The sequence below is a fragment of the Protopterus annectens genome, chromosome 1.part1 (assembly GCF_019279795.1).
Source record: "Protopterus annectens isolate FY-2018-M chromosome 1.part1, PAN1.0, whole genome shotgun sequence".
Classification (NCBI taxonomy): domain Eukaryota; kingdom Metazoa; phylum Chordata; order Ceratodontiformes; family Protopteridae; genus Protopterus; species Protopterus annectens.
Window position 1 is genome coordinate 967,264,935 of NC_056726.1, and position 25,688 is coordinate 967,290,622.

Sequence of the window (25,688 nt, forward strand, 5' to 3'; positions counted from 1 at the left end):
TCACCCACAGTGGAGATCTCTGCACCTCTCCCTGTGCCTGATAGGATTCTGATTTCCTTCAGGCACCTGTACAATGAGGATGCTCTCTCAGTCCTACCGGAGGCCAGGAAAACCAACACAAGGAAATCTTATCTCTCAAAATGGAAAAGGTTTTGTATCTGGTGTCACAAAACACAGATGGAGCCGCTAGACAACGACCTGGCTCTGATTCTATCCTACCTGTGTGAACTCCTGAAGACAGGCTTGTCTTACTCATCTTTCAAAGCATACCTATTTGCCATTTCTGCCTGCTTACCTATGGAACCTCCATTGGCATCCGGACTTCAGCCAAGCTATTCCTAAAGGGTGTCTTACACTTATGACCCCCCCAGAAAACAGACCCCCTCCTTCCTGGGACCTTAACTATGTCCTAGAAAAACTCACTCTACCACCCTTCGAACAAGCGGGCAAGGCTGACTTGAAATTTTGCATTTGGAAAACAGTACTACTAGTGGCTCTGACATCAGCCAGGAGGGTCTCAGAGCTCCAAGCCCTTAGGCTACCCCACCCTTGCTGGTTTTCCATATGGATAGTGTCACCCTCAGGATTAATTCCTCCTTCACCCCCAAGGTGGTCAGTGATGTTTCCCTGAATCAGGCTATTCACCTTCCCACCTTCTTTCCTAACCCACAGAGAGGTAGTGAGAGAGTCCTTCTCTCCCTGGATGTCCACAGGCAACTTCAATTCTGTTTGCGTAAGACCAAGCCTTTACGCAAACCAGACCAGCTGTTTGTTTCCTTCCACCCCAGGACTCTGGGGAAAGCTGTGGGAAAACAAACCATTTCTTCTTGGATTGCCAGAGCCATCTCCTTTTGTTCGACACACCATGGGAAGACACTCATAGGCAACATCAGAGCCTACTCCACAAGAGCCATGGCTTCCTCTGGAGCCCTTTTTTAAAGGCCTAGACAAAACTCCATTTTGGAAACCGCTACCTGGTCCTCTGTGCACACCTTCACCAGACACTATAAACTGGACCACATATCCAGGGCCAGGGCAGGATTTGCCAGGGCTATCCTGCATGGGTTCCTGGAATCCTCATCCAGACCACCTCCCAGCCAGCAGTGAGCTTTTGTACTCACCCACTAGTGAATACTGCAACATTGGAATGGAAGGACATAGGAACATTGTGTAAAATCTTACCATAACCATAGATGTCCTTCTCTTTCATGTTGCAGTATTCCTTCCCTCCCACCATCCCCCTCTTTTCCTTGCACTTGCTCTCCTTGGCTTCTGTACAGGCTGTGCCATCAGGACTGGCTCCCTCCGGGGCTTCCTTGGTTCTGAGGGCCAGTGCATCCACACATCACATTTATGGCCCACGTACTTGCCAACACGTCAGACGTCCACACCATCAGGGACTAGAAAAGCTTTGGAAACCTGGCCGGGCAAGCTGATCAGAAGAAGGGTGGTAAACCAACTAGTGAATACTGCAACATGGAAGAGAAAGGACATCTGTGGTTATGGTAAGATTTTACACAACTTTCCTTTGTTGCTGGTGCCTTCTGTGCCTTGGAAGTGTATTTATGTTTAAAATCCATGTTTATTGTGGAGCTGCTGTTAACAAATCTGTCTCCGAATCCGATTGTTGTATGTTCTAGTTCTAGCTAGGATTGAACTTATAAACACTGGCATCTGAAGTTAGTATAAGGAAGGTATTCTGCTGGTGGGTTTCATTTATTTGTGTTCTTAGCCCTGCATGTGTACCAAAGCAATAACAAATTGTACTATAAAAGAAAAATAAAATATTTTTGTTTTTTCACTACAATATTTAAATAGGTATACAACATAGTAGCTTTTTTGGTAATGAATTGCTTTTTTTTAGGAATGCTTCTCACAGCGAATGAAGCACCTAAAATGAATATATATTACATACCGGTAAGTTACAATAACTAAGGTAGCATGGTTTTGTTTGTTCTCAAAACACAATTTGTTTTACATTAAGATCACTATGTTTTAGAGTTCTTTAAAGATTCATCTGTTGCACCAAATGTTTCCTTTTATTTTAAGTAGTTTCTTTACTAGCAATTTCCTAAACTAAATTTCCTGTTTGAAAGAATACTGAACAGAGAAAACAATGTTTGTAAACTTTTGTGGGTGCTGGAACATGTATTATTTTGGTTCAGCAGTGCACAAGTGTCCTGAGTGAAATTGTTGTTGTAGTATTCTTGACAAATGGGTTGTTAAAGCTGACATCCTGCCAGGGTACCAAAGCTTTACCTTCTGTAGGTCGTACGTCCAACTTATGACTTCAGCTCATATGCGTTGGGGTATAAAGATGGATATACAAGTGTGAATCTCCAGACTATCTTCCCGCCAGCCCAAACACAGGTCATGCATCCTTCAAACTGTTAGCTTGTGTGATCATTGGTACCTTTGCTTTGTTCATTCATCCAGATAAGTGCCGTGTTGGGAAACCTTCCTTTTTACCTTACGTTTTGTTATTTGAAAGTTGTCAATATCAGCTAGGAGAAGTAAGTGCAAGTGTGGTAGGCTGATTCCATACAAGCACTTGCATACCAGGTGTCTTTTTTGTCTAAGCCAAAAACACCATCACAAATCCTGCTGTATTTGTTAGTCATTCATTCCAAAAACCCTTAGGTCTAGGCTCTTGACTTTTAACTCCTTCCTCAAGATCTAGCATTTTAAGTGCTGGCCCAGTCCAAGATGGCTGACTCCACATTCTTGGAAGTCTCTCTTCCATTGAAGAAAAAATTTAAGAGGCCTCAAGCGGATCAGCAGTCCAGCATTTCTGACTCCAACCTACACGCTGAGGTTACAGAACCTGCAGGTACGTCATACTTCTCCTCAGTTGCCCCCTACAGAGACCTGATCAGAGGCCAGTGTGGCTCTTGAGGCCTTGCAGACTGCTAATACATCGAGGAGCCATGCCTAATTATTTCAGAAGGACTACACGATGTCCCACACATTTTAGTTGTGGGAAGAGATCACAGGCTCTCTAAAGAAGGTCAGACAGGGTTCCAAACCTCTGAGCCTAATCTAGGAGGACGTCACACCTAGAAAGAAAAAACAGAAGATTAAGCATGTGGCCTCTCCCTCATCAGCTATATGGACTTTTCCCAAGGGTTGTTTAAAGCAATTATGCCCTTAAAACCACCCTCCTTTGGGTCTGCCTTATTACAAGCTACTCCCTTAAAACCCACCCTGGTTTTCTCCTCTTCAGATGAGTAGCAGGACTAAGACTCTGACTATTCTCTGGTCTATTCCTTTCATACGCATTCACCAGGACAATTCTCCTCTGATTAAGGGGACTCCCTCTCACCTATTGAGGAAGCTTCCTTTGGTAACACTTTACAGCACATGATGGAACATTACTACTTGGAGTTGGGTACCCCTACCCATTCTCTGGTCCCTCCTATCCTTCAGGCTTTCCAGGACTCTTCAGTCCACCTGCAGTTGCCAAAAGACCAGACCAGTTTTACAAGGTCCCTGATTACTTAAAATATCTATATAAAAACCCAGTGGCAGACCCTTCTGCAGTTTCTCTCTCTTCAGGTAAGCCCTATAAGCTGCTGCCCAATGGTAATACACTACCTACAGACAAAGATAGTAGGGCTATAGATAGATAGGAAAAGAAGGTCTACACCTTTGCTGCCCTTGCATATAGTGCATTTAATTACCAGGCTCAAATGACCTAATATTTGATTTCTGTTCTAGCCTCATTGATGAAAATTGGATCCTCTCACTGCCGACTCCAGGCAGTAGATACAGAGCATAATTTCATAGGCCACCCACATAGCCAGACAGGTCTACTTTGACCCATCGAAATTACAGTTTACCAAACTGCAATTTCGCGACTCCATTTTCTCGAAAGTGTATTTATTTGAAAGTGCACTTTCGCAAAAATTAGTTCACAGAAGTGAGGTCACTGGTTCTGGGATCCTGTGGGGTGCAGATACGGTGTTTTTTAGTGTTATCTGGGAGGGGAACTTGTTGTAGATCACTGTACAGTGAGGATAAGGGAATATTCCCTTTTCCCCACTGTAGTGCAATCTCAGAGTTAGTATATATAAGTAGTGGGGGTGTGAGGGGGCACAGCCTCCCACATGGGTGGGAACAGGGGGGCTGCATATATGTGTTTTGTATATGTTTTTTGTTATTTTGGAAAAAATGCACTTTCCCGAAAATGGAGTTGCGAAATTGCAGTTTGGTGAACTGCAATTTCGATGGGTCAAAGTAGACCTAGCCAGACACAGCATTAAGTGCAGTTATGCTGTAGATGCTTCTTTTAGGGCAGCTGCCACAGGATCTGTTATCCGCAGATATGCATGGCTTCCCAGTAAACCTATGCATGAGGAATTCAAGTCTAAAATTCCAGATTCATGGAAGCCTCAGTTGACGCATAAGCAGCCTGGACGGATCTCACTGAGTACAGAGATAATGACAATCCCAGTTCCTGAAAGAACACCTCATCTTAAAAGAAATGAGGGCTCTTCTGCAAGCCTTCACCATTCACCCTCATTTAGAAACCAGGGCCATTACAAGTGTTCACAGACAGCACTTCACAGGAGAACTAGTTTGCAGGGACAACCAGTGCTCCCAAAGTTGCAAACCAAGTACTCCTGACATTACTTTATATTCTTCCTCCAAATGTCCATTCATTAAAAAAGGCTCAGTTACCATGACTATGAACTTTCCAACTATCTCCTTTACCAGCTTGGTGGATATGGGCATTCTGATGCAATGTAGAAATTGCCTCAAGTTTACTGACAACCAGTTAATTCTCAATCTGATATGGTATGTGAGAGATGTATTTTCTCAATGCCACTGGAGACAAAGCTGTCGCATAAAAGCACTCCTAATGTTAAGGAGGCTGTCAGTAGTACACACACTGCACCCTTCAAACACAAATCAGAGCAAACATAGACCCACATATCCTGAGACACTTAAATGTAACCTTCCTAAAATAAAGATCTCCTTGATGAAGTACACCTAACAAATACCTTTAGCAGCCCTGAATGCACTCTTACAAAACAACGCCCACATCAACACATACAGCCACATCTCATGGAGCTTCTATTTCTAAGCTGATAAGGCAAGCCACTACACAGTCAAATATTCTGGTCATTGCAGACACCATTGTGGGACACACTGATGTTCCTCTCACTAGGCTAAGTAAGGAGAAAGTCACGGTCAGTTACTTATTAGGGGCCAGGATCCACCAAATTAAGCACATACTCAGGTCATGGGACCAGAAGTACCAGAATGACTCAGTCATAGTCTGTGTGGGTGTAAATGATCTGAGATGTACCTCCCTAGACTATATGAAGAGAGAAATCACAGTGCTTTGAGATTGTGTGTCCCAGGCTGGTATGAGTCTAGCATTGAGCAATATTTTACCTTCACCAAGGATGGTGCCACAAAATGAACAGAAGATGACTGACTTTAATAATTGGGTTTACTATCAAAAGATCTAAAGACATTTGGTCTAAAGTTCATATGGTCGACACATGAATATTAAGTAGGTCATTTGGTCGACAGTCTGTCGACATTATGTTGACAACAGTCAAGAATTTCCCTTGTCAGCACTGATGTTCTTCGTGTTTCACTGTTGCAGTCATTACATTTGGGTAATCTGCTGGCAGGTTACCCTCAGTCGGCCTGAATAACAGAGTCTTGGGTCCTGCATCGGTTGCTGTCTCCTCTTCCATGATGTCAGGTCATCAGGGGTATAAAACATGCAGCCGACACCATTTTATTCAGTCTTTCTTGCCGCGAGGTGCCTGAAGCAGAAGCAGTTCGCAAGTGCCGGTCGGCCGACTCCTGAAATTTTCACATTCGAGTTTCAGAACCGAAGTATTTAACTAAAGCTAAATACCCCATTGGGAAAAATTTTTCTTGCTCCCTACCGATGTCAGTAAAAGTTAATAATTGCATTACTTGTGGAAAGCAAATACCTCATAAGGGTTTTCATTTGTACTGTATTCCTTGCCTAGGCCCAGATCATAATGTGCCTTGCTGTCGGTTTTGTGCTAGATTTAACCAATGCACTATTAAGCACCAGTATATTTTTGCTTCAAAATATTTTGGATCCAGATTTAATTACCCTGAAATGTTGTCGGTTAGCAATCCGACTATCGGAGTTCACAAAAAAACGCAAAGAAAAAGACAGAGACAGACAGTCGAGGTCCAAAACCAACGAAGCTTCTAAGCCAGTCACCTGTACTCAATGAGTTGCTTTCGCAGCCCCTGATACCTGCTACTGTTGAGTCGCAGGCCTCTACCGAGACCCATGCGGAGTCCGGTATGCCGCGAGATTCTCAAGATTATTGAACTTGTGGATGTCTCTCCCTTGGATGGGTCCTGAGCCGCTGAGCAGACACTGGCTTCTGAGGGTGTTTTCAGGCCTCAACATTTTTATATAAAACTGACGCCAGCTTCAAAAACAAGATCAAAAACATCTTCTAAGTCTAAAAAAATGATGCATGAGCCACGTGCTCAGGCCCCTATACCTAAAAAACAGATGATCAAAATGGCTGAGGACTTAATTACCTTGATCAGGGGTTCCCAACCCCCCTCCCCCTGCTAAGAGGCCTAGGCAAGACACTGATTATGAATCTTCAGATCAGGTTTCCGTTTCTTCTGATTCCTCTTCTGATCAGGTATTTTCTATACCACCCTATGAGGAGTCAGATGCAGAAGAATCCATCCCTTCTGCATCTCCTCCTGAGGATTATTCTTTTGGAGAAACCTTGCATACTTTAAGGGAACATTTTCATTAGGAGAGTCAGGATTTCTCTGAATTAAAAAAGAGGCTTAGGAATTTCCTCCTTCTTCCGCAGCATAGGCCTTTGGCTATACCTCCTGTATTAGACATTGTTGATGATGTGTTTTCAGAATCAAGTATGGCTCCTGATTCCCTACCTCCGGCTCCTAGTAAGCCAGACAGATATTACAGGGTTCCTGACTCCCACAAATTTCTATTCAAAACTCCTGCTGCTGATCCTGAGATTATCTCACAGGGTCCCAAAGGTGTAAAGGCCTCTACAGCCAAAAATCCTACCCCCTCTGATAGAGATTCCAGGACACTGGATAGATGGGGAAAGAAGGTTTATACGTCTGCAACCTTGGCAATTAGGGCCTTAAACTGCCAGTTTCATGTGCTTAAATATCAACAGCATGTTATGGGCTTATTGAAACAGAAAATGAAGTTGATTTTTGATTGTGTGGAAAGTAAAGAATTACATGAATTATTGCATGCAGCAGAACAGGTTGTAAAGCATACTTTGCAATGTGGTTTTGATTCCTTGGAGGCATCTTGCAGGGCCGCAGTTACTGGATCTGTGATTAGAAGGCATGCTTGGCTCAAGGAGCAAAATCTGCCTGATCATGTTAAAGCTAAATTGTTGGATGCCCCTTTACAGCATGATACTCTGTTTGGTAATAAGGCAGAAGAGGTTTTAAAGAAAATGGAAGACAAAGCTAAATCTATGCAAACTGTAAAAGATTTCTTACAAGTGCAGCCACCTAGGATCAGTAGGCACTGGCCTACTAAAAATTGGTCCTTTTTTGTGTCCAACAGAGCCTCTCAGGGCAAATCCAGGTGCTCAAAAGGCTCTAGATACCAATCACAGGGTTCTTACAGGTCAAAGCAATGGGGTGCCTCCACCTCCAAATCTGGAGGAAACAAAGCACAACCCTACAGTAAGCAGTCTCAATGACTTCCCTCTACCTTCACCAAGCACTTATCTTTCGGCAGCCCCCTTGGGGGGAAAATTAGCACTTCATGCTCAAAGTTGGCAGTTAATTACCCAGGACAAGTGGGTATTAAACATAGTATCCCAGGGTTACAGATTTCATTTCCATACTTTGCCAGTTCCAAACAGTTGGCCATATCTGCCACAAAATCAATGGGCAGAGGCTCAGAAACAAGTAATGTCCCTCATGGATATGGGGGCTATTCAACCAGTACCAGAACAGGAAAAAGGACAAGGTTTTTATTCAAGACTTTCCTGGTACCCAGAAAAGACAATGGCTGGCATCCAATACTGGACTTTTGAACACATTCCTGGACATTCCAGAATTCAGAATGCTGACTTTGCAACAGCTACTGCCTATGCTGGGCAGGAACACTTGGTTAGTGATTCTAGATTTAAAAGAGGCATACCTGCATATCCCAATAAGGGAATCGTGCAGAAGATACCTCCGCTTCAAGGCAGGTTTTATGCATTACCAATTCTCTGCGCTGCCCTTTGGCTTATTTACTGCGCCCAGGGTCTTTACAAAGTGCCTGGCACCAGTAATTGCATTTTGCAAACAAAGAAGCATACAGATTTATCCTTACCTGGACGATTGTCTCATTCAAGCAGAGAACAGGGACATTCTTCTTCAACATCTGACGTTTGTAAAAAGGCTTCTAACATGCCTAGGGTACACAATAAATGAAAAGAAATCACAACTGGTACCCTCTCAAATAATTACATTCCTGGGTGCAAGCTTGAATACAACTGCCCAGATGGCTTACTTACGCCAGACAAACAAAGGCAACTGACAACATACTTCAAACAGATGGCAACAAAAACCCAACTATCTGCAGGACAAATTCTGCAGGCTGTGGGGTTCATGGCATCCTGCATTCTACTAATTTCATATGCAAGACTGCATATGAGGAAACTTCAATGGTACCTAAAAAGTTTATGGAGTCAACATTGTCACAGTCTGGAAACAATGATTCCTCTCATTCCCTGCCTACAACAGGAGTTTCTTTAGTGGACAGAAACATGTCACCAAAACAAGGGACTGTCATTCACTCTACACCCTGCCACCCAAACCCTAACTACAGATGCATCAGACTATGCTTGGGGGGCCCACCTGGCGGGGAGATGCATTCAGGGCATATGGAGCCCAAAACAAATGCATCTGCATATCAACCAGAAAGAGATGATAGCTGTTCAGAATGCTCTGACAGCCTTCAAGGACTTACTTCATCCAGGACAACTACTGGTAAAGACGGACAACACCATGGTTATGTGGTACATAAACAAGCAGGGGGGTACACATTAATACCCCCTTTGCAGACTAGCCATGGCATTGTGGAACACAGCCTTGACTTACCAAGTACATCTTCATGCTCAATTCCTGCCAGGAAAACAAAATACTCTGGCAGATGACCTAAGCAGAAATCTTATGGACCCATATGAGTGGAAACTGGATCCACAAATCTTCAGCATGGTAACACAGAAATAGGGGAGTCCAGACATAGATCTATTTGCCTCTCCCCAAAATTATCAACTGGACAAATTCTGCACAAGGACTTTTCACAGACAAGAATGGAAAGTGGATGCCGTATCCTTCAGTTGGAAAAACCTATCAGTCTATGCCTTTCCCCCTCTGCCTCTTCTCTCCAAGGTCTTATTAAAGGTCAGACAGGTTGCAGAATCAATACTGAACGAATGAAAACCTGTCTCCCACAGGACAAGATTATATCTCTTAATTTCCCACTTCCAGGAAGTCTTGTTCTCCGAGACAGTCACTGCAAGGCAATTCCTTCGACTACTGGGATTGATGGCAGCAACCATTCCCATGCTACCATTGGCCAGAATGCGTATGTGAAAACTGCAATGGTACCTAAAAAATATCTGGTCATAGCACCAGAATCAGTTGGAACAAGTTATTCCCCTTCTTCCCTGTTTAAAGAAGGAAATCATTTGGTGGATCCAACAAGTACAACTAAACCCAGGGCTTCCACTGCAGCCCCCTCAACCCACACAGATATTGCATACAGATGCCTCAGACTCAGGCTGGCGAGCCACCTTGCACTCTTACAGAGTCCAAGCACAGTAGCAACCTCCCATGAAAACGAAACACATCACTGTAAAGGAGATGACAGCAGTTCTTTTAGCTCTTCAGACCTTCCTACCCCTACTGCTACCTGGTCCTCTTCTGATAGTGATGGACAATACCACTGTAATATGGTACATCAACAAACAGGGAGGTATCAAGGCATACCAATTGTGCAAGCTAGTCCTACTAATTAGGGACCTACTGCGGTGATGGTGCTGCGGTACCGTTGTCACCTCACAGTAAGACGTTGTCCTGTTCGATTCTCAGCTAGAGCATCTCCTGTGTGGAGACATACGTGAATGGGTGTACCTTCGTTGAAGGTTGTGCGTCAGGGCTGGCAACTCGGAACGTAAAAATCTACTGCCAATCATTAGCAGTCCGGAGTTCTGCTGTGGCAACCCCTAACCGGTAAAAGCCGAAAGACACAACAACAACAACATCCCAGCACAACCTATCCCTGCAAGCCAGCTACATCCCTTCACAGGACAAGCAAGCAAGCAGACCTCCTGAGCAGAACATCCTCTCCATAACACGAGTGAATGCTGGACAGGACAGTCTTCCTAGACATAGTCCACCGGTGGGGCATTCTACAAATAGACCTGTTTGCCCCCCCAGAACAGGCAGCTACAGACCTTCTGTACAAAGATGTACCCCCCCCCAAGCCTGGAGTGTAGATGCCTTCAGTTTCACCTGGGAGGGGAAGTTCCTGTATGTCTTCCCCCCTTCCCTCTGATTCAGAAAGTCCTTCTGAAAATCAGGAAGGACAAGCCAGAAATCTTGCTAGTGACTCCCTACTGGCCAAGGCAGCACTGGTTCCCCCTTCTATACAATTTAGCCAAGGGCAATCACTGCAAGTTACCCCACAAGGTGAGCCTTCTGACACAAGAAAAGGAAATCTCCTCCACCCACACTTGCAAATGCTATCCCTGACTCTGAGAGTGATAAATTACTAACCCCATTCAGACACCACTATTCACAGGACGTGGTATCAGTCCTGAGGGAGGCCAGGAAACTCACTACTAGAAAATCATGCCTTGCTAAATGGGAAATATTTACTCAGTGGTGTCTGGGACAGGAAAGGGACCCTTGCAAGGCTGATACCCCTCTAGTCCTCTCATATATGTATCAACTTGTAAAGGGTGGACTTTCCTATTCATCAGTGAAAGTGCACCTCTCCGCATTATTAGCCTGCTTAACTCTAGATCCTCCCTTGTTAGCCAGGCTACATGTGAAACTCTTCCTTAAAGGGGTCGTACACATCAGACCACCTAAGAAGCCTATCCCTCCACCATGGGACCTGAACTTCATCCTGGAAAAACTCACTCGGCTCCCCTTCGAACTGGCTAATACAGTCTCTCTACAGTTTTGTACTTGGAAAACAGTACTGTTAGCGGCTATTACCTCTGCCAGAAGGGTTTCCGAGCTACAAGCCTTAATGGCATGCTCACCTTACACCATTTTTCATAGGGGCAGGGTCACTCTGAGAACTAACCCTTCCTTCATGGCCAAGGTAGTCAATGACTTATCTCTAAATCAATCCATTCACCTACCCAATTTTTCCCCCTCGCCCACTAACCAAGGAGAGAGGATACTCCACTCCCTAGATGTACACAGGCAACTGAGATTTTACCTGGACAAGACTGAAGACATTAGGAAATCCAAACAACTCGTATCTTTCCACCCCAGGGCATTGGGCAAGGCAATCACCAAACAGACCATTGCATCCTGGATTAGAAAGGGAATTCATTTCTGCTACTCACACCATGGAAAAAACCCTCCAGTTGGGGTGAAGGCACACTCCACAAGAGCAGTGGCCACTTCCAAGGCCTTCCAAAAAGGCATAGACACAGCTTCCATTATGGAAGCATTTACATGGTCCACTATACACACTTTCACCAAACATTACAAACTGGACCAAATCTCCAAAGCATGCACAGGATTTGCCAGGGCAGTCCTACAAGGCTTTGTGGAATCATCTTCTGCATCCGCCACCCTTTCATCAAACCAAGCTGTGGTACTCTCCCACACCAAGAATACTGCAACATAGGAATAGAAGGACATAGAATAGTTGTATAAAATCTTACCATAACCATAGATGTTCTTCGTGTTTCACTGTTGCAGTCATTACATTTGGGTAATCTGCTGGCAGGTTGCCCTCAGTCGGCCTGATTAACAAAGTCTTGAGTCCTGCGTGGGTTGCTGTCCCTTCTTCCATGATGTCAGGTCGTCAGGGGTATAAAACATGCAGCCAATGCCATTTTCCTCAGTCTTTCTTGCCGCGCAGTGCCCGAAGCAGAAGCAGTTCACAAGTGCCGGTTGTCCGACTCCTGAAATTTTCATTTTAGAGTTTCAGAACTGAAGTCTTCAACCTAAAGCTAAGTACCCCGTTGGGGAAAATTTTTCTTGCTCCTTACCAATGTCAGTAAAAGTTAATAATTGTATTACTTGTGGGAAGCAAATACCTCATAAGGATTTTCATTTGTACTGTTTTCCTTGCCTAGGCCTTGACCACAACGTGCCTTGCTGTCGGTTTTGTGCTAAATTTAACGAACGCACTATTAAGTGTTGGTATATTTTTGCATCTAAATATTTTGGCTCAAGATTTAACTATCCTGAAATGTCAGTTAACAATCCAACTACTGGAATTCACAAAAAACGGAAAGAAAAAGACAGAGACAGGCCGTCAAGGTCCAAAACTGACGACAAAGCTCCTCCTAAGCCAGTCGTCGGTTTGCCGGTACTCAGTGAGGCTCTTTCGCAGCCCCTGATACCCGCTACTTTTGATTCACAGGCCACTACTGAGACCCATGCCGCGAGACACTTTGAACCCACGGATGTCTCTACCTTAGATGGGTCTGGAGCCGCTCAGGCACCAGCTTCTGAGGGTGTTTTCAGGCCTAAAGATTTGTATATTAAACCTACGCCATCTTTAAAACCAAGGCCAAAACCAACTTCTATGTCTAAAAAAAAACGACACTTGGGCCACATGCACAGGCCCCTATGCCTAAAAGACAAATGATCAAAATGGCTGAGGATTTAATTACCTTGATCAGGGGTTCCCAACCCCCTCCTGCTAAGAGGCCTAGGCAAGACACTGATTATGACTCTTCAGATCAGGTTTCCATTTCTTCTGATTCCTCCTCTGATCAGGAATTATCTATTCCACCTTATAAGGACTCTGATGCAGAAGAATCCATCCCTTCTGCTTCTCCTCCTGAGGATTTTTCTTTTGGAGAAACTTTGCATACCTTAAGGGAACATTTTCCTTGGGAGAGTCAGGATTTTTCAGAATCCAAAAAGAGGCTTAGGGATTTCCTTCTTCCTCCTCAGCATCGGCCTTTGGCTATACCTCCAGTTCTAGACATTGTTGTTTTCTCAGAATCTAGCATGGCTCCTGATTCCCTGCCTCCGGCTCCTAGTAAGCCAGACAGATATTACAGGGTTCCTGACTCCCAAACATTCCTTTTTAGAAACCCTACTGCTGACCCTGAAACAATTTCTCAGGGTCCCAAGGATGTTAAGGCTTCTACTGCTAAAAATCCTACCCCTTCTGATAGAGACTCCAGGGCACTGGATAGATGAGGTAAGAAGATTTACACGTCTGCAACCCTGGCAATCAGGGCTTTAAACTGTCAATTTCATATACTTAAATATCAGCAGCATGTCATGGGCTTACTTAAACAGAAAATGATGTTGATTTCTGACTGTGTGGAAAATAGAGTTACAGGATTTATTGCATTCAGCTGAACAAGTTGGAAAGCATACTTTGCAAAGTGGTTTTGATTCCTTGGAGACCTCTTGCAGGGCCGCAGTAACTGGATTTGTGATAAGAAGGCATGCTTGGCTCAAGGAGCAAAGTCTGCCTGATCATGTTAAAGCAAAATTGTTGGATGCTCCTTTACAACAGGACAGTCTCTTTGGTAATAAAGCAGAAGAAGCTTTGAAAAAGATGGAAGACAGCTAAATCTATGCAAACTGTAAAAGATTTCCTACAAGTGCAGCCACCCAGGTTCAGTAGGCACTGGCCTACTAAGAATTGGTCCTTTCCAGTACCCACCAGAGCCGCTCAGGTCAAACACAGGCACTCCAAAGGCTCCAGGTTTCAGTCACAAGGAACTTACAGAACAAAACAATGGGGTGCCTCCACCTCCAAATCTGGAAGTAGCAAGGCACCTCCCTACGGTAAACAGTCTCAATGACTTTCCCCTGCCATTTCCAATCACTTATCTTTTGGCAGCCCCTTTGGGGGGAAAACTAGAACTTCATGCACAAAACTGGCATCTAATTACCCAGGACAAGTGGGTTTTAAATATAGTATCCCAGGGATACAGATTTCATGTCCACACATTGCCAATTCCAGACGGATGGCCAGATCTGCCTCCAAGTCAGTGGGCAGAGGCCCAGAAACAAGTTATGTCCCTCATGAATATTGAGGCTATTCAACCAGTACCAGAAAAGGAAAAGGGACAAAGTTTTTATTCAAGACTTTTCCTGGTACCCAGAAAAGACAAATCATGGTGTCCAATTCTGGACTTATCCATTCTAAATGCTTTCCTTGACATTCCAAAATTCAAGGTGCTGACTCTACAACAGTTACTGTCTATGCTAGGTAAGGACGCCTGGTTGGTAACTCTAGACTTAAAAGAGGATTACCTGCATATCCCAGTCTGGGAATCTTGCAGAAGATACCTCCACTTCAAAGCAGGATATTTGCATTATAGGTTCATAGGTTCATACTAGGCTATCTGCCCTGGGGCAGTTATAAGCCTAGCCCGATTTTGTTTGGATTACACCACCCCTTGATTTGAGTATACTGTGCCCTTTTTACGGTTTAGTTTACTGTGCCTCTGTCTAATAGTGACACGGAAGTAATCCCCGGAACAAACCTACGATCCCCCATCCACTCATCAAGATTCTTCTTGAAGAGATTCAATGAGGTGCTCTGCCTAACATGAATTGGAATTCTATTCCAGAGCGAAGGGAGCCTCTGGGTTATGAATCTGTCCCTCCAGCAAGTCCTATTTATTTCTGTGCTGAGGTTCAAGTCCCTCGAGCATGTGGCTCTAAGGGATTTAGATTTACTGAGGTGGAGCATGTCCATTAATTCTGGATTGGACATAGCTTTATATGTTAGGCATAGATCGCCTCGAAGTAGGCGGTATGCAACTGAGTAGAGCTGGAGTTTTTTTTAACCGAGCAGCATATGGCATCTGTTTGAGTCCCTTGATCCTCTTGGTGAGGCACTTTTGGGGTCTTTCTAGTTGCTGCAGGTGTCGGGTAAGGTACATCCCAAAAGGGGCATTGTATTCTATGATGGGCCTGATGAGGGATGAATAAAGGGGCACGATTACCTCTCTTGATCTAGATGTGAATCCTTTCATGATGAGGTGGGCCATGTAGAAGGTCTTTCTAACCACTTTGGCAATGTGGTTGTCAAAGGAGAGATTGCTATCAACTTGGGTCCCCAGATCCCTAATTACTTTCTCTGTACTTAATGGTTTACCGCCTATGTGGTAGTTTGTGGGCACATTGTTTTTGCCAAAGGGTATGACTATACACTTTTTGGCATTTATCTTTAGACCATGGCTCTGGTACCAGTTATCCATCTCTGTGAGACCTTTTTGAAGGATGTTTGTGTCAGCTGGAGAGTCGATTACGGCTCCCAGTTTGCAGTCATCTGCGAACTTGGTGAGCCATAGTCCTCCCACGTTGGCCTGTACCTCGGAAAAGTATATACCGAACAAGAGCGGTCCCAAGACAGAACCTTGTGGGACACCACTTGTGACTGGTTTCGAGTCTGACATGGCTCCAGCAACTCTCACTCTGTGGGTTCTGTCTTTGAGCCAGTTTGCGACCCATCTTGTGACATAGGGGTTTATATTTAAGCTGGATAGCTTATCTATGATGCCCGCGTGGGGTATTGTGTCAAATGCCTTTGCTAGGTCTAGATAGGCTGTGTGGACTATCTTCCCTTCATCTATGGCTTTGGTGACTGTTTCAAAGAAGTCAACCAGGTTCAAAAGGCAGGATCTGCCCTTGACAAAGCCGAATTGGGTAGGATCTAATGTCTGTAGGTCCCCGATGTCTTTGTTTATGAGCTCCATGATGATCCTCTCCATAGCCTTGCAGATTAAGCTAGTCAGGCTTATGGGGCGATAGTTTCCAGGGTCCGTGGAGGCTCCACCTTTGTGGAGTGGGACCACTGTTGCTGTACGCCATTCTGTGGGCACATATCCTGTAGTGAGGCTGAGATTGTACAGCTGTTTTATTTGAGGGATTAGTTCTTCTTGGAGTTCATGTAGGACGCAACCCGAGACGCCATCTGGTCCCATGGAAGCAGTGTTTTTTGCTTTGGAGAGGGCAGCCTTCACCTGAGCATCAGAGATGTTTGGGAGGCAGCCCCCTGCCGGGATAGACACTTGCTCTTTTGGGGGGGAGGGGGTGGAGAAGTTTGCACTGAACCTGTCTGCCAGGATATTGGCGATGTCTGTGGGTTCAGTGTATTTTTTGTCATTTAGAATCAACTCAGAACAAGTCTGGGAGTTGCATCCCAGGTTCCTAACATAACTGAAAAAAGCTGTATGATTGTCTTTAGTGTCCTGTGCAATTTTTCTCTCAAAGCTGGCCTTGGAGGATTTTATGAGGGATCGTAATTTTTTGCTAGTACTGATCAGAGATGCCTTCCCTATTAGGGATTTTGCTCTATCATGTAGTATCTTCCTCCTTCTGTTGTACAGTCTATTTATGGCTGGGGTCCACCAGACTGGATGCCTGCCTTTGGATGATTGGGTCTTGGTTTTGTTTGGGATAGCTTGATCCATGCATTCCTGGAGATGTCCGTAGAGTGCATTTATATAGGATTCTGCAGTTTGGGCCGTAGTTTCCACTGGCCCTGGGGCCTTGAAAGATTTCACTTCGGTTTTGAGAAGTGAGAAGTTCACTTTTGAGAAGTTTTTCACTGTGGTTTTCTGGGCTGGGGGTGGGGTCGGGATGTGGATATCCAGTGAAATTAATTTATGGTCTGATCTTACCAATGAAGGATATACTTCTGGCATGGAGCATAGAGTCCCCATGTTGGTAATGATCAGGTCTAGTATGTTATCCCCTCTTGTGGGAGTGTGACTAGTTGTTCCATAGCGTTTGAGTTTATAATTTCCAGGAACCTTTGGGCTAAGGTGCCGGGGCTTGAGTATTGCTCCCAGTCTATGTTTGGGTAGTTGAAGTCACCCAATATAATGGTGTTCGGAGAGATCTTCATGTTCTCCAATGTTTTCAGGAAAGCCGAGTGGGATTCCTGACTTTGAGAGGGTGGTCTGTAGGATGCTATAATCTGAAAAGCAGTTTTGCCCACTGTTAGTTGCACATGGATGGTCTCCGAACCTGGAGGTGTGGATATCCTTGATAAATATGGAAACTCCCCCTCCTTTTGTGGTTCGGTCTGGGTTTTGGGGCCGAAAAGCATGATATGAGGTATAACCTGGTAGTGCTGGGGTGCTCTCTGGAGCCTTGAACCAGGTTTCTGTCACTGCACAGATATTGATGTTCTCCATACTGAGGAAAGCTTCGAGTGCGTGCATCTTGAGGTTAAGACTTCTGGCATTTAGCAGCATTACCCTTAGTTTCTTGTACCTTGTGCTGTCTATGGAGGTGGGTTTGACTTTTGAGCCTTGCCTAAAAAAGGCACTATGGGGGTGGCCAGAGCCTTTGCCAGTATCCGAAAGCCCAGTGTTGACAGGTGCAAGCCGTCCCTAGCGAAGCTACGTGGCTTGTCGAGCATGTCATCCCAGGCTGATAGACACTGGATCCCCTTTGAATGACACCAAAATTTTAGCCAATTGTTAAAATCGATCATTTTGTCTTTGTACTGTGGCATCATTCTAGGTGAGGGTAAGAGGCTGCTCAAGGTCCGGGTCATACCGGCCTGGGCTACATGATCAGAGAGCTCCTCTATGTCTCTTTTCATGTAGTCCAGGGAGGTACGTCTCCAGTCATTCACACCAGCATGTACAGTGACTGAGTCATATTTGTATTTGCTTTGGAGTGACCTGAGTGCTTGTGTTATGTGGCGGATCCTAGCACCCGACAGGCAGCTCACTGTGACCTTCTTCTTGTTTAGCCTGGTGAGTGGGACGTCAGTGTGTCTGACAATAGAGTCACCTATTACAAGAGTATCGGGTGCGTTCTTCAGCCTTAAGGGCTGTGGCTGCTTGGCACACTGACTTTGTGGGCTGTGTTGTGCGTGTTTTGTTTTGGGATGTCTGCTTTGGAGGTCTCTGTTGCTTAGGTAGATTTTTATTTAGAGTCTCTGAGTATGTTTTAGGGTATTTATGTGTTTGGTTCGCTGATGTGGTGGGACTATGTGATGCTGGAATTGTGTTGTGTGAGGTTACCTTCTCCTCCTGACTGGTTATACCAGTTTTGAGATGAGAGAGCTCAGCCTCCAGTTTGGCCATATGGTTGCATCTCTCACATATATTTGAACCTGTTTGGAGGAGGAGAGGGTTGTCCGTGTACATGAGACAGTTGTAACATTGCCTCAAAATTCCCAGATTCACCAGCTGGGCTGGAGAGGAAACCATTGACTGACCTTTGGACATGCTAGAGTAATATAGGGAACTGAATTAAGATGGTCCAATAGGGGACAAGGTAATCGTAGAGAGTATAAGAGTAAGTAGTGCTTATGGTTTAATAGTGCTAACTTGTAAGATTACTTATTTGGACAAGTGAAGGGCCTTAGAATGAGAATATGGTGTTTAATTTGAGAGAGAGAGCAGTTCTAAGGGAAAAAGTGAAGAGCAGACTTTGTGGAGCCAGGAATAGTTTAAACCCAATTAGGCGGCGCTGTCCGTTATTGCGCTATGCACAAAAACGCGCAAAAGAGGGTTTTAAGAGAGGAAGCTCAAGGAGTTTGGAATTGACCCAAAATGGCCAATAAAACTACAGTTTCACGGCAGTAACCACTCCCACAGGGGCAGGCAGGCTGCTCAATGTTTATCACTGCCACTGATGAACAGAGAGACTTCCCTTTAGCTCAAGCAAAAAATGGCCTCCAAGAAACTTACAAAACAGTTCAGAACAGCAAGCCTGTAACTGAACGTTTTTAAATCTCAGAAAAGTGGGAAAAAAGTAAGATTTTTTTTTGTTTTTTGTTTTACTGACGTTTGGCTTCTCTACTGCGCCCAGGGTCTTCACAAAGTGCCTGGCACCAGTAATTGCATTCTGCAGACAAAGAAACATTCAAATTTATCCTTATCTGGACGATTGTCTAATTAAGGCAGAAAACAAAGACACTCTTCTACAGCGTCTGGCGTTTGTAAAAAGGCTTTTAACTTGCCTAGGGTACACCATAAACGAAAAGAAATTACAACTGATACCCTCTCAAAAAATTACATTCCTGGGTGCAAGCTTGAATACAACTGCCCAGATGACTTACCTCACGCGAGAAAAACAAAGCCAATTGATGACGTACTTCAAACAAGTGGCCACAAAACCCCAGTTATCTGCAAGACAAATTCTGCAGGCTTTGGGGTTCATGGCTTCCTGCATTCTTCTAATTCCATATGCAAGACTGCATATGAGGAAACTTCAATGGTACCTAAAAAGCTTATGGAGTCAACATTGTCACAGCCTAGAAACAATGACTCCTATCATTCCTTGCCTGCAGCAAGAGTTCCTATGGTGGGCAGAGGCCTGTCACCAAAACAACGGACTGTCATTCATTCCACCCCCTCCCACCCAGACCCTGACTACAGATGCATCAGACTATGCTTGGGGGGCGCATCTGGCAGGGAGATGCATTCAGGGCGAATGGAGCCCAAATCAAATGCACTTGCATGTCAACCAGAAAGAGATGCTAGAGGTACAGAATGCTCTGGCAGCTTTCAAGGACTTTCTTCATCCAGGACAACTACTGATAAAGACGGACAACACCACAGTCATGTGGTACATAAACAAGTAGGGGGATACCCATTCCTACCCCCTTTGCAGACTAGCCATAGCTTTGTGGAACACAGCCTTGACTTACCATATACATCTACAAGCTCAATTCCTGCCAGGAAAGCAAACTACTCTGGCTGACGAACTAAGCAGGAATCTTATGGACCCACACGAAAGGAAACTGGATCTGCAAATTTTCAGCATGTTGACACGCAAATGGGGGAGTCCAGACATAGATCTTTTTGCCTCATCCGAAAACAATCAGCTGGACAAATTCTGCACAAGAATCCATCACAAAAAAGCTTGGAAAGTGGATGCTCTATCCTTCAGCTGGAAAAACCTATCGGTCTATGCATTTCCCCCTCTGCCTTTGCTCTCCAAGGTGTTACTAAAAGTCAGACAGGAAAAACCAAAAATGATTCTGATTGCTCCAGACTGGCCTCGCCAACACTGGTACCCGCTCCTACGCAATATGTCACACCTTCATCCGTGATACTTGCCTCAGACACCTTATCTACTGTCTCAGCAGATCTTTCAAATTCTGCACACTCAGCTCCAAACTCTGAATCTTGCAACATGGCTAATCAACTAATTTCACCAGTTATGTCTCTCAGCAAACCTGTGATGGATGTCATTTTGGAGGCTAGAAGGCCTAGTACTAGAAAATCTTATGCTGATAAATGGAAATGATTCTGTGCCTGGAATCAGGCACAAGGAATAAGCACAGCAATGCCAAATATTCCTCAGATTCTGCAATATTTAACTGAGATGCTTCACAAGGGCTCATCTTTCTCTTCCATAAAAATCCATGCCTCTGCCATTTCAGCGCATTACAACACAGAGCCTCCCCTCTTTTCTCATCCCCTGCTAAAGCAGTATCTCAGAGGGGCCAACAATGTATGACCTCCCAGGAGAGCACCAACTTCTGCATGGGACCTCAATTTTGTGTTGGAAAAGCTCACCCTACCTCCTTTTGAGCCAGCTGTTACTGCAGACATAAAATTTCTCTCTTGGAAGACAGCTTTTCTTTAAGGATTTCAGAACTACAGGCTCTCATGGCAGTGGAACCTTTTATTATTTTCTACCCGGACAGGGTAGCACTCGGGACCAATCCATCCTTTATGCCTAAAGTGGTATCTAGTGTGGCTCTCAATCAGACCATTCATCTGCCAACTTTTTTCCCAAATCCACAGAACAAGGGGGAGCGGATTCTGCATTCATTGGATGTACACAGACAACTAAGATTCTACTTGAACAGGACAAAATCTCCAAGAAAATCTGTGCAACTACAGGTGGCATTTGCTGCAGGGGCAGAGGGAAAGGCTATTTCAAAGCAGACTATTTCAAAATGGATAAGCCATTGTATTCGTTTCTGCTACATGCATCATGGTAAACCTGTCCCCAAGGGGATCAGATCCCATTTCACCAGGGCTGCATCTACTTCTGCAGCCTTTCTCTGAGGAGTTCCTACCAGAGACATTCTAGAAGCTGCTACCTAGAGCTCAGTTCATACGTTCACCAAGCATTACCATTTACTCTTCTCTAAATCCAGAGCAGGCTTTGCCGCTGCTGTCCTGCAGGGCCTAATAGCTGCTCCTAATGCTGTATAATTCCATCCTCCCAACCATAGCTTTGGGATTCTACCCAAATGTAATGACTGCAACAGTGAAACATGAAGAACATAGTACAGTTGTGTACACTTACCATAAATGTAGATGTTCAAGTGTATTCACTGTTGCAGTCCTGGTTACCCACCCGCCAACCCCCTACTTTCCTCTTTTTATACCTCTTCTTTCTGTTACTATGCTCAAAAGCGTTTTTGTTGTATTTGCTTTTATTTGGAGGTATATTTTTTTGTTCTAAATTACACGCATATATATAACTCCCCATTTGAGGGGCACCTGACATCTGGGGCAAGAAAAACTGAGGAAAATGGTGTCTGCTGCATGTTTTATACCCCTGACGACCTGACGTCATGGAAGAAGGGACAGCAGCCGGTGCAGGACCCAAGACTTTGTTAATCAGGCCGACTGAGGGTAACCTGCCAGCAGATTACCCAAGTGTAATGACTGCAACAGTGAATACACTCGAACATCTACATTTATGGTAAGTGTACACAACTGTACTATGTCCTTCTCTTCCATGTTGCAGTATTCCTTCCCACCCACCATTCCCCCTCACAGACTCTGCCAGTCTAACTGCTCCCTGATGCCTCTCTCCATTGCAGAAGAGATGCAGGGGATTATACATGTCACCTTTGGCAGCCTGTCCTGTTGGGCCATTTACTTTGCCTGCTTAGTTTCAAGTTCTGATGATTGTGCGTGCAGATGTCACACATAAGGTCCCTGGTTTATGGCCCTACGTGTGACGTCCCACGCAGCTGCAACAGCCAAGCTGAAGCTTTTGTATAGGAGCCGACGTACTGTTCGCCTGAAGGCAGGAAATCCCACACCAGGAATACTGCAACATGGAAGAGAAGGACATCTGTGATTATGGTAAGATTTTACACAACTATTCTATCTCCACTGTCCACAAACTCATCTTCAAGTCCTCTCATTGCTCTTCTCTCTATTCTACCTTTACCATGCATCTCCCTGACCGATCCTTCAGATCTAATGATCAAAACTTCTCGAAGTGCACAAACCATTACGCACTCCTGGCCAACTCCTTTTATCTTTCTCCTTAGCACGGAAATGGAACTCGCTTCCTCCCTACATTCGAACCACCCAAAATCCCACTACTTTCAAAACCTTACTTCACTCTTATTTCTCTTCCAAATGGGAATACTCCTGCTCCCACCCCTCCTAATCTCTATATCATACTTTCTCTTCCATCTTGTATACCTTCTCTATACGCCTCCTAACACTAAGACATCTTATGCTTCCCACCTTTCCTTACTCTTTCATTTATTACTATCCCTATTTCTTTACTAGTAAGCATATACTGTAATAACTTATCTATAACCTTGACATCCTATATAAACTACTATTTTTATCATATATAAAATAGTTTGTATTAACTTCACTGATGTTACATTTATAATACCCAGTTTCAATCTTGAAGCAATGGTACATGATGTTTTTGTAATTTTTTTGTCTGTATCTATGTATATGTATTTGCATGGAGCTTTTCTCCCTGGGCCTCCATTGAAAAAGGGCTCACTCCGGCCCAGTGGACTATCCCGGTTAACAAACTACAAATAAATAAGTAAATAAATTTCTGGTGCTGCAAACGGAGTCAGGATCCACTCTTGTACCAGGCCCCTGTGAACAACTTTGATCAGGCTTGGCCTACTCTTCCATAAAAGATCATTTGCCTGTCATCAGTACTTGCCTCTCTGTTAGCTCCCTACTTATGACAAGGCTGGAGGTCAAGCTTTTCCTCAGAAGAATTTTGCACATTACCCCCCCCCCCCCCAAGGAAACCCATTTCTCCACCTTGGGATCTTAGTTTTCTGCTGGAAAAGCTTACTCTGCCTCCCTTTGAGCCAGCTTATCCTGGTTCTTTGAAATTCTGTACTTGGAAAAGCCATCCTTCTCTTGACCCTAACCTCTGCAGGAACATTTCTGAGCTACAGGCTTTCATGGCCATCCCTCCCCCCTTTTTATTTTTCACAAGGACAGGGAGACTGTCAGGACTCACCCATCTTTCATACTAAGGTAGTGAATGAACTGTCTCTCAGTCAGACCATTGTTTCCCTGTCTTCTTTCCCAATCCCCAAAACTGGAAGAAAGGAACTTGCATTCTCTACACATTTACAGGCAACTCAGATTTTACTTGGACAAAACCAAATCCGTCAGAAAGACTGCTTTTCTTAACTTTTATGTCCCCTAAGCATGGGTCACCCTGTCTCCAAACAAATTATTGTGTCCTGTATTTCTAAAGCTATCTGTTTCTGCTACTCACAATACGGTAAGACCCTGCCTTCCTGCAATAAACCACATTCCACTTAGACAATTTTTCCTCAGGGCTTTCCACAGAGGAGTAGACTCCTATTTTTAGAGACAGCTACTTGGTCCTTTGTACACACTTTTACCGAACACTACAAGACTGATAAGTTCTTAAGGTCCAGGGCAGCCTTTGCTAGATAAATTCTGCCTGGGCTACAGGACAACTCTTCTGCTCAGTAGTCGACCATCCTTACCTCCTTCAACTCTGGGAGTCACACATTTGTTAGGAATACTACAACAGTGATTTCAGTCAGGACATAATGCAGTTTTGCAAGAACTTAACCATAGCAAATAGATGTCCTACTGATCACTGTTGCAGTATTCCATCCATCCCTGCTTCTCTGTCTCAACTCCATCTTCAGTTGTCTCTCTCTAGCCTTTGCCCTTTTACATGGATATGGGGGAGTTTTCTTACCAATTTGAGCTACACCTCTCCTAGCTGACCATTCTCATCTCTCACTAGTCTTCAGGCCGCTGGCTTTTGAAAATAGTCTGAGGATCCATGCTCGTACGTCTGTCTGTACCCCATCGTACACAAGCTGAGGTCATATGTTAAATGTGCGACATAGGGAAAGTAAAGCTTTGGTACTCCAACCCATTTGTTAGGAATGCTGCAACACTGATCAGTAGGACATCTACTGTTATGGTAAGTTCTTACATAACTGTACTTTATGTATATAAATCACTATTACAACATTGCTTATTAATGAGACTTAGCCACTGGGTATTCCTGTTTGTCTTGCCTGATTTCTGGATCTCAGGATATTCCCGGTTGAGTGGTGTATGTCTAGCATTGGATATCTCTAAATGTGCCAGTATAAGATGCATTCCTGTCTGTGCCATTTTAGAGCATTCTTGCTGGTGTTTGAGAGTGCAAATGCTTATTTGTAGTCAGCATCCTGAACAGTGTTTCCCATCCCCCACATGATTAGCTAGCTTCTGAGCATTGAAACAAATACGTGTCCTGTTAGGGAAACTTTTATTTCCCTGTATTTTTATTGTTTGGTACGGATAATTTTAAGGTTTTTTTTTACTGTTTTTCGTACTGAATTTAACTTGTGTAGTGTCGCAAAGGTAAATCCCTCTTAGGGGCTACCACGTGTTGTGTTTTTTGCCTTAAAGCTGGTCGTGATATCCAAAAGATGCCACCTTGAGTGAAAGGAACTTGAGGTCTTAGCCTGAACTGCCATAGAGATCTCCAATTCTGTTTCCTCCTCCATCCTCTCCCTAAAAAAAAAAAAGATAGGGCAGAATGGGACAAAGAAGACTTGTTTCAGGCTCTAAGCATTCCTTATCAATCCAACTGTGCTATCTTAGGTGAGGCACCTCTGTTGCCCCTGGACTGGACCCATACACCTCCATATTTCTCTGATTATGCCTTTATATCTGAGGAATCGGGCACATCTGACAGGACCTATCCTTTGTAGGGCTTTTTCTCAGATACCCAACCTAGAATACATGCAGAGTGGGCCCTCATGATTATTTCCAAGGGAGAAGGTGGGATCTCCATCATTTTAGCCAGGGCCAAGGACAGAGGATTTGGTGTGGACAGCCATCTTTTATGTACAGAGTCTAAGAACTCCAGGGCAGATGCTTTTACGAAAAATACTCCGATGATGAGACATCGTTACCCCTTCTGCTTTATGGCAGGCATCTGAGTAGGCAAGAAGAGGGACTTTTACTTCTTCCTCTTTCACTGGGATTTATCCTTTTTCAAGGCCTACTGAAAACTGAGAAGGCTTTGCAGCTGCCACTGAATCTTGTGTCAGAAGTGCTCCCTTCAGATGGAAGTGAGATCACTGTCTTGCTTAGGTAATGGACTCACAAGAAAGTGAAGGGGAGGAACTAGATTATTTGTCTCGTATGTCTTTCTGAATTGGATATGATTCTGCTGCTGAGAGAGCCAACTCTTTTGACTGTCCCTCTGAGGAGACATGCTTTGAAGAAACCCTTACAAAA

At 44.3% G+C, this 25,688-nt stretch overlaps 1 protein-coding gene across 1 annotated transcript in view; it reads left to right on the forward strand.

Moving 5' to 3' along the window:
* NOL10 (nucleolar protein 10) overlaps window positions 1–25,688 on the forward strand; it is a 1,716,803-nt gene that overhangs the window by 960,318 nt on the left and 730,797 nt on the right. The window contains exon 13 of the mRNA XM_044079305.1: window positions 1,865–1,917. Coding sequence (XP_043935240.1) covers window positions 1,865–1,917 — 53 coding nt within the window. The remainder of the gene's footprint in view (window positions 1–1,864; window positions 1,918–25,688) is intronic.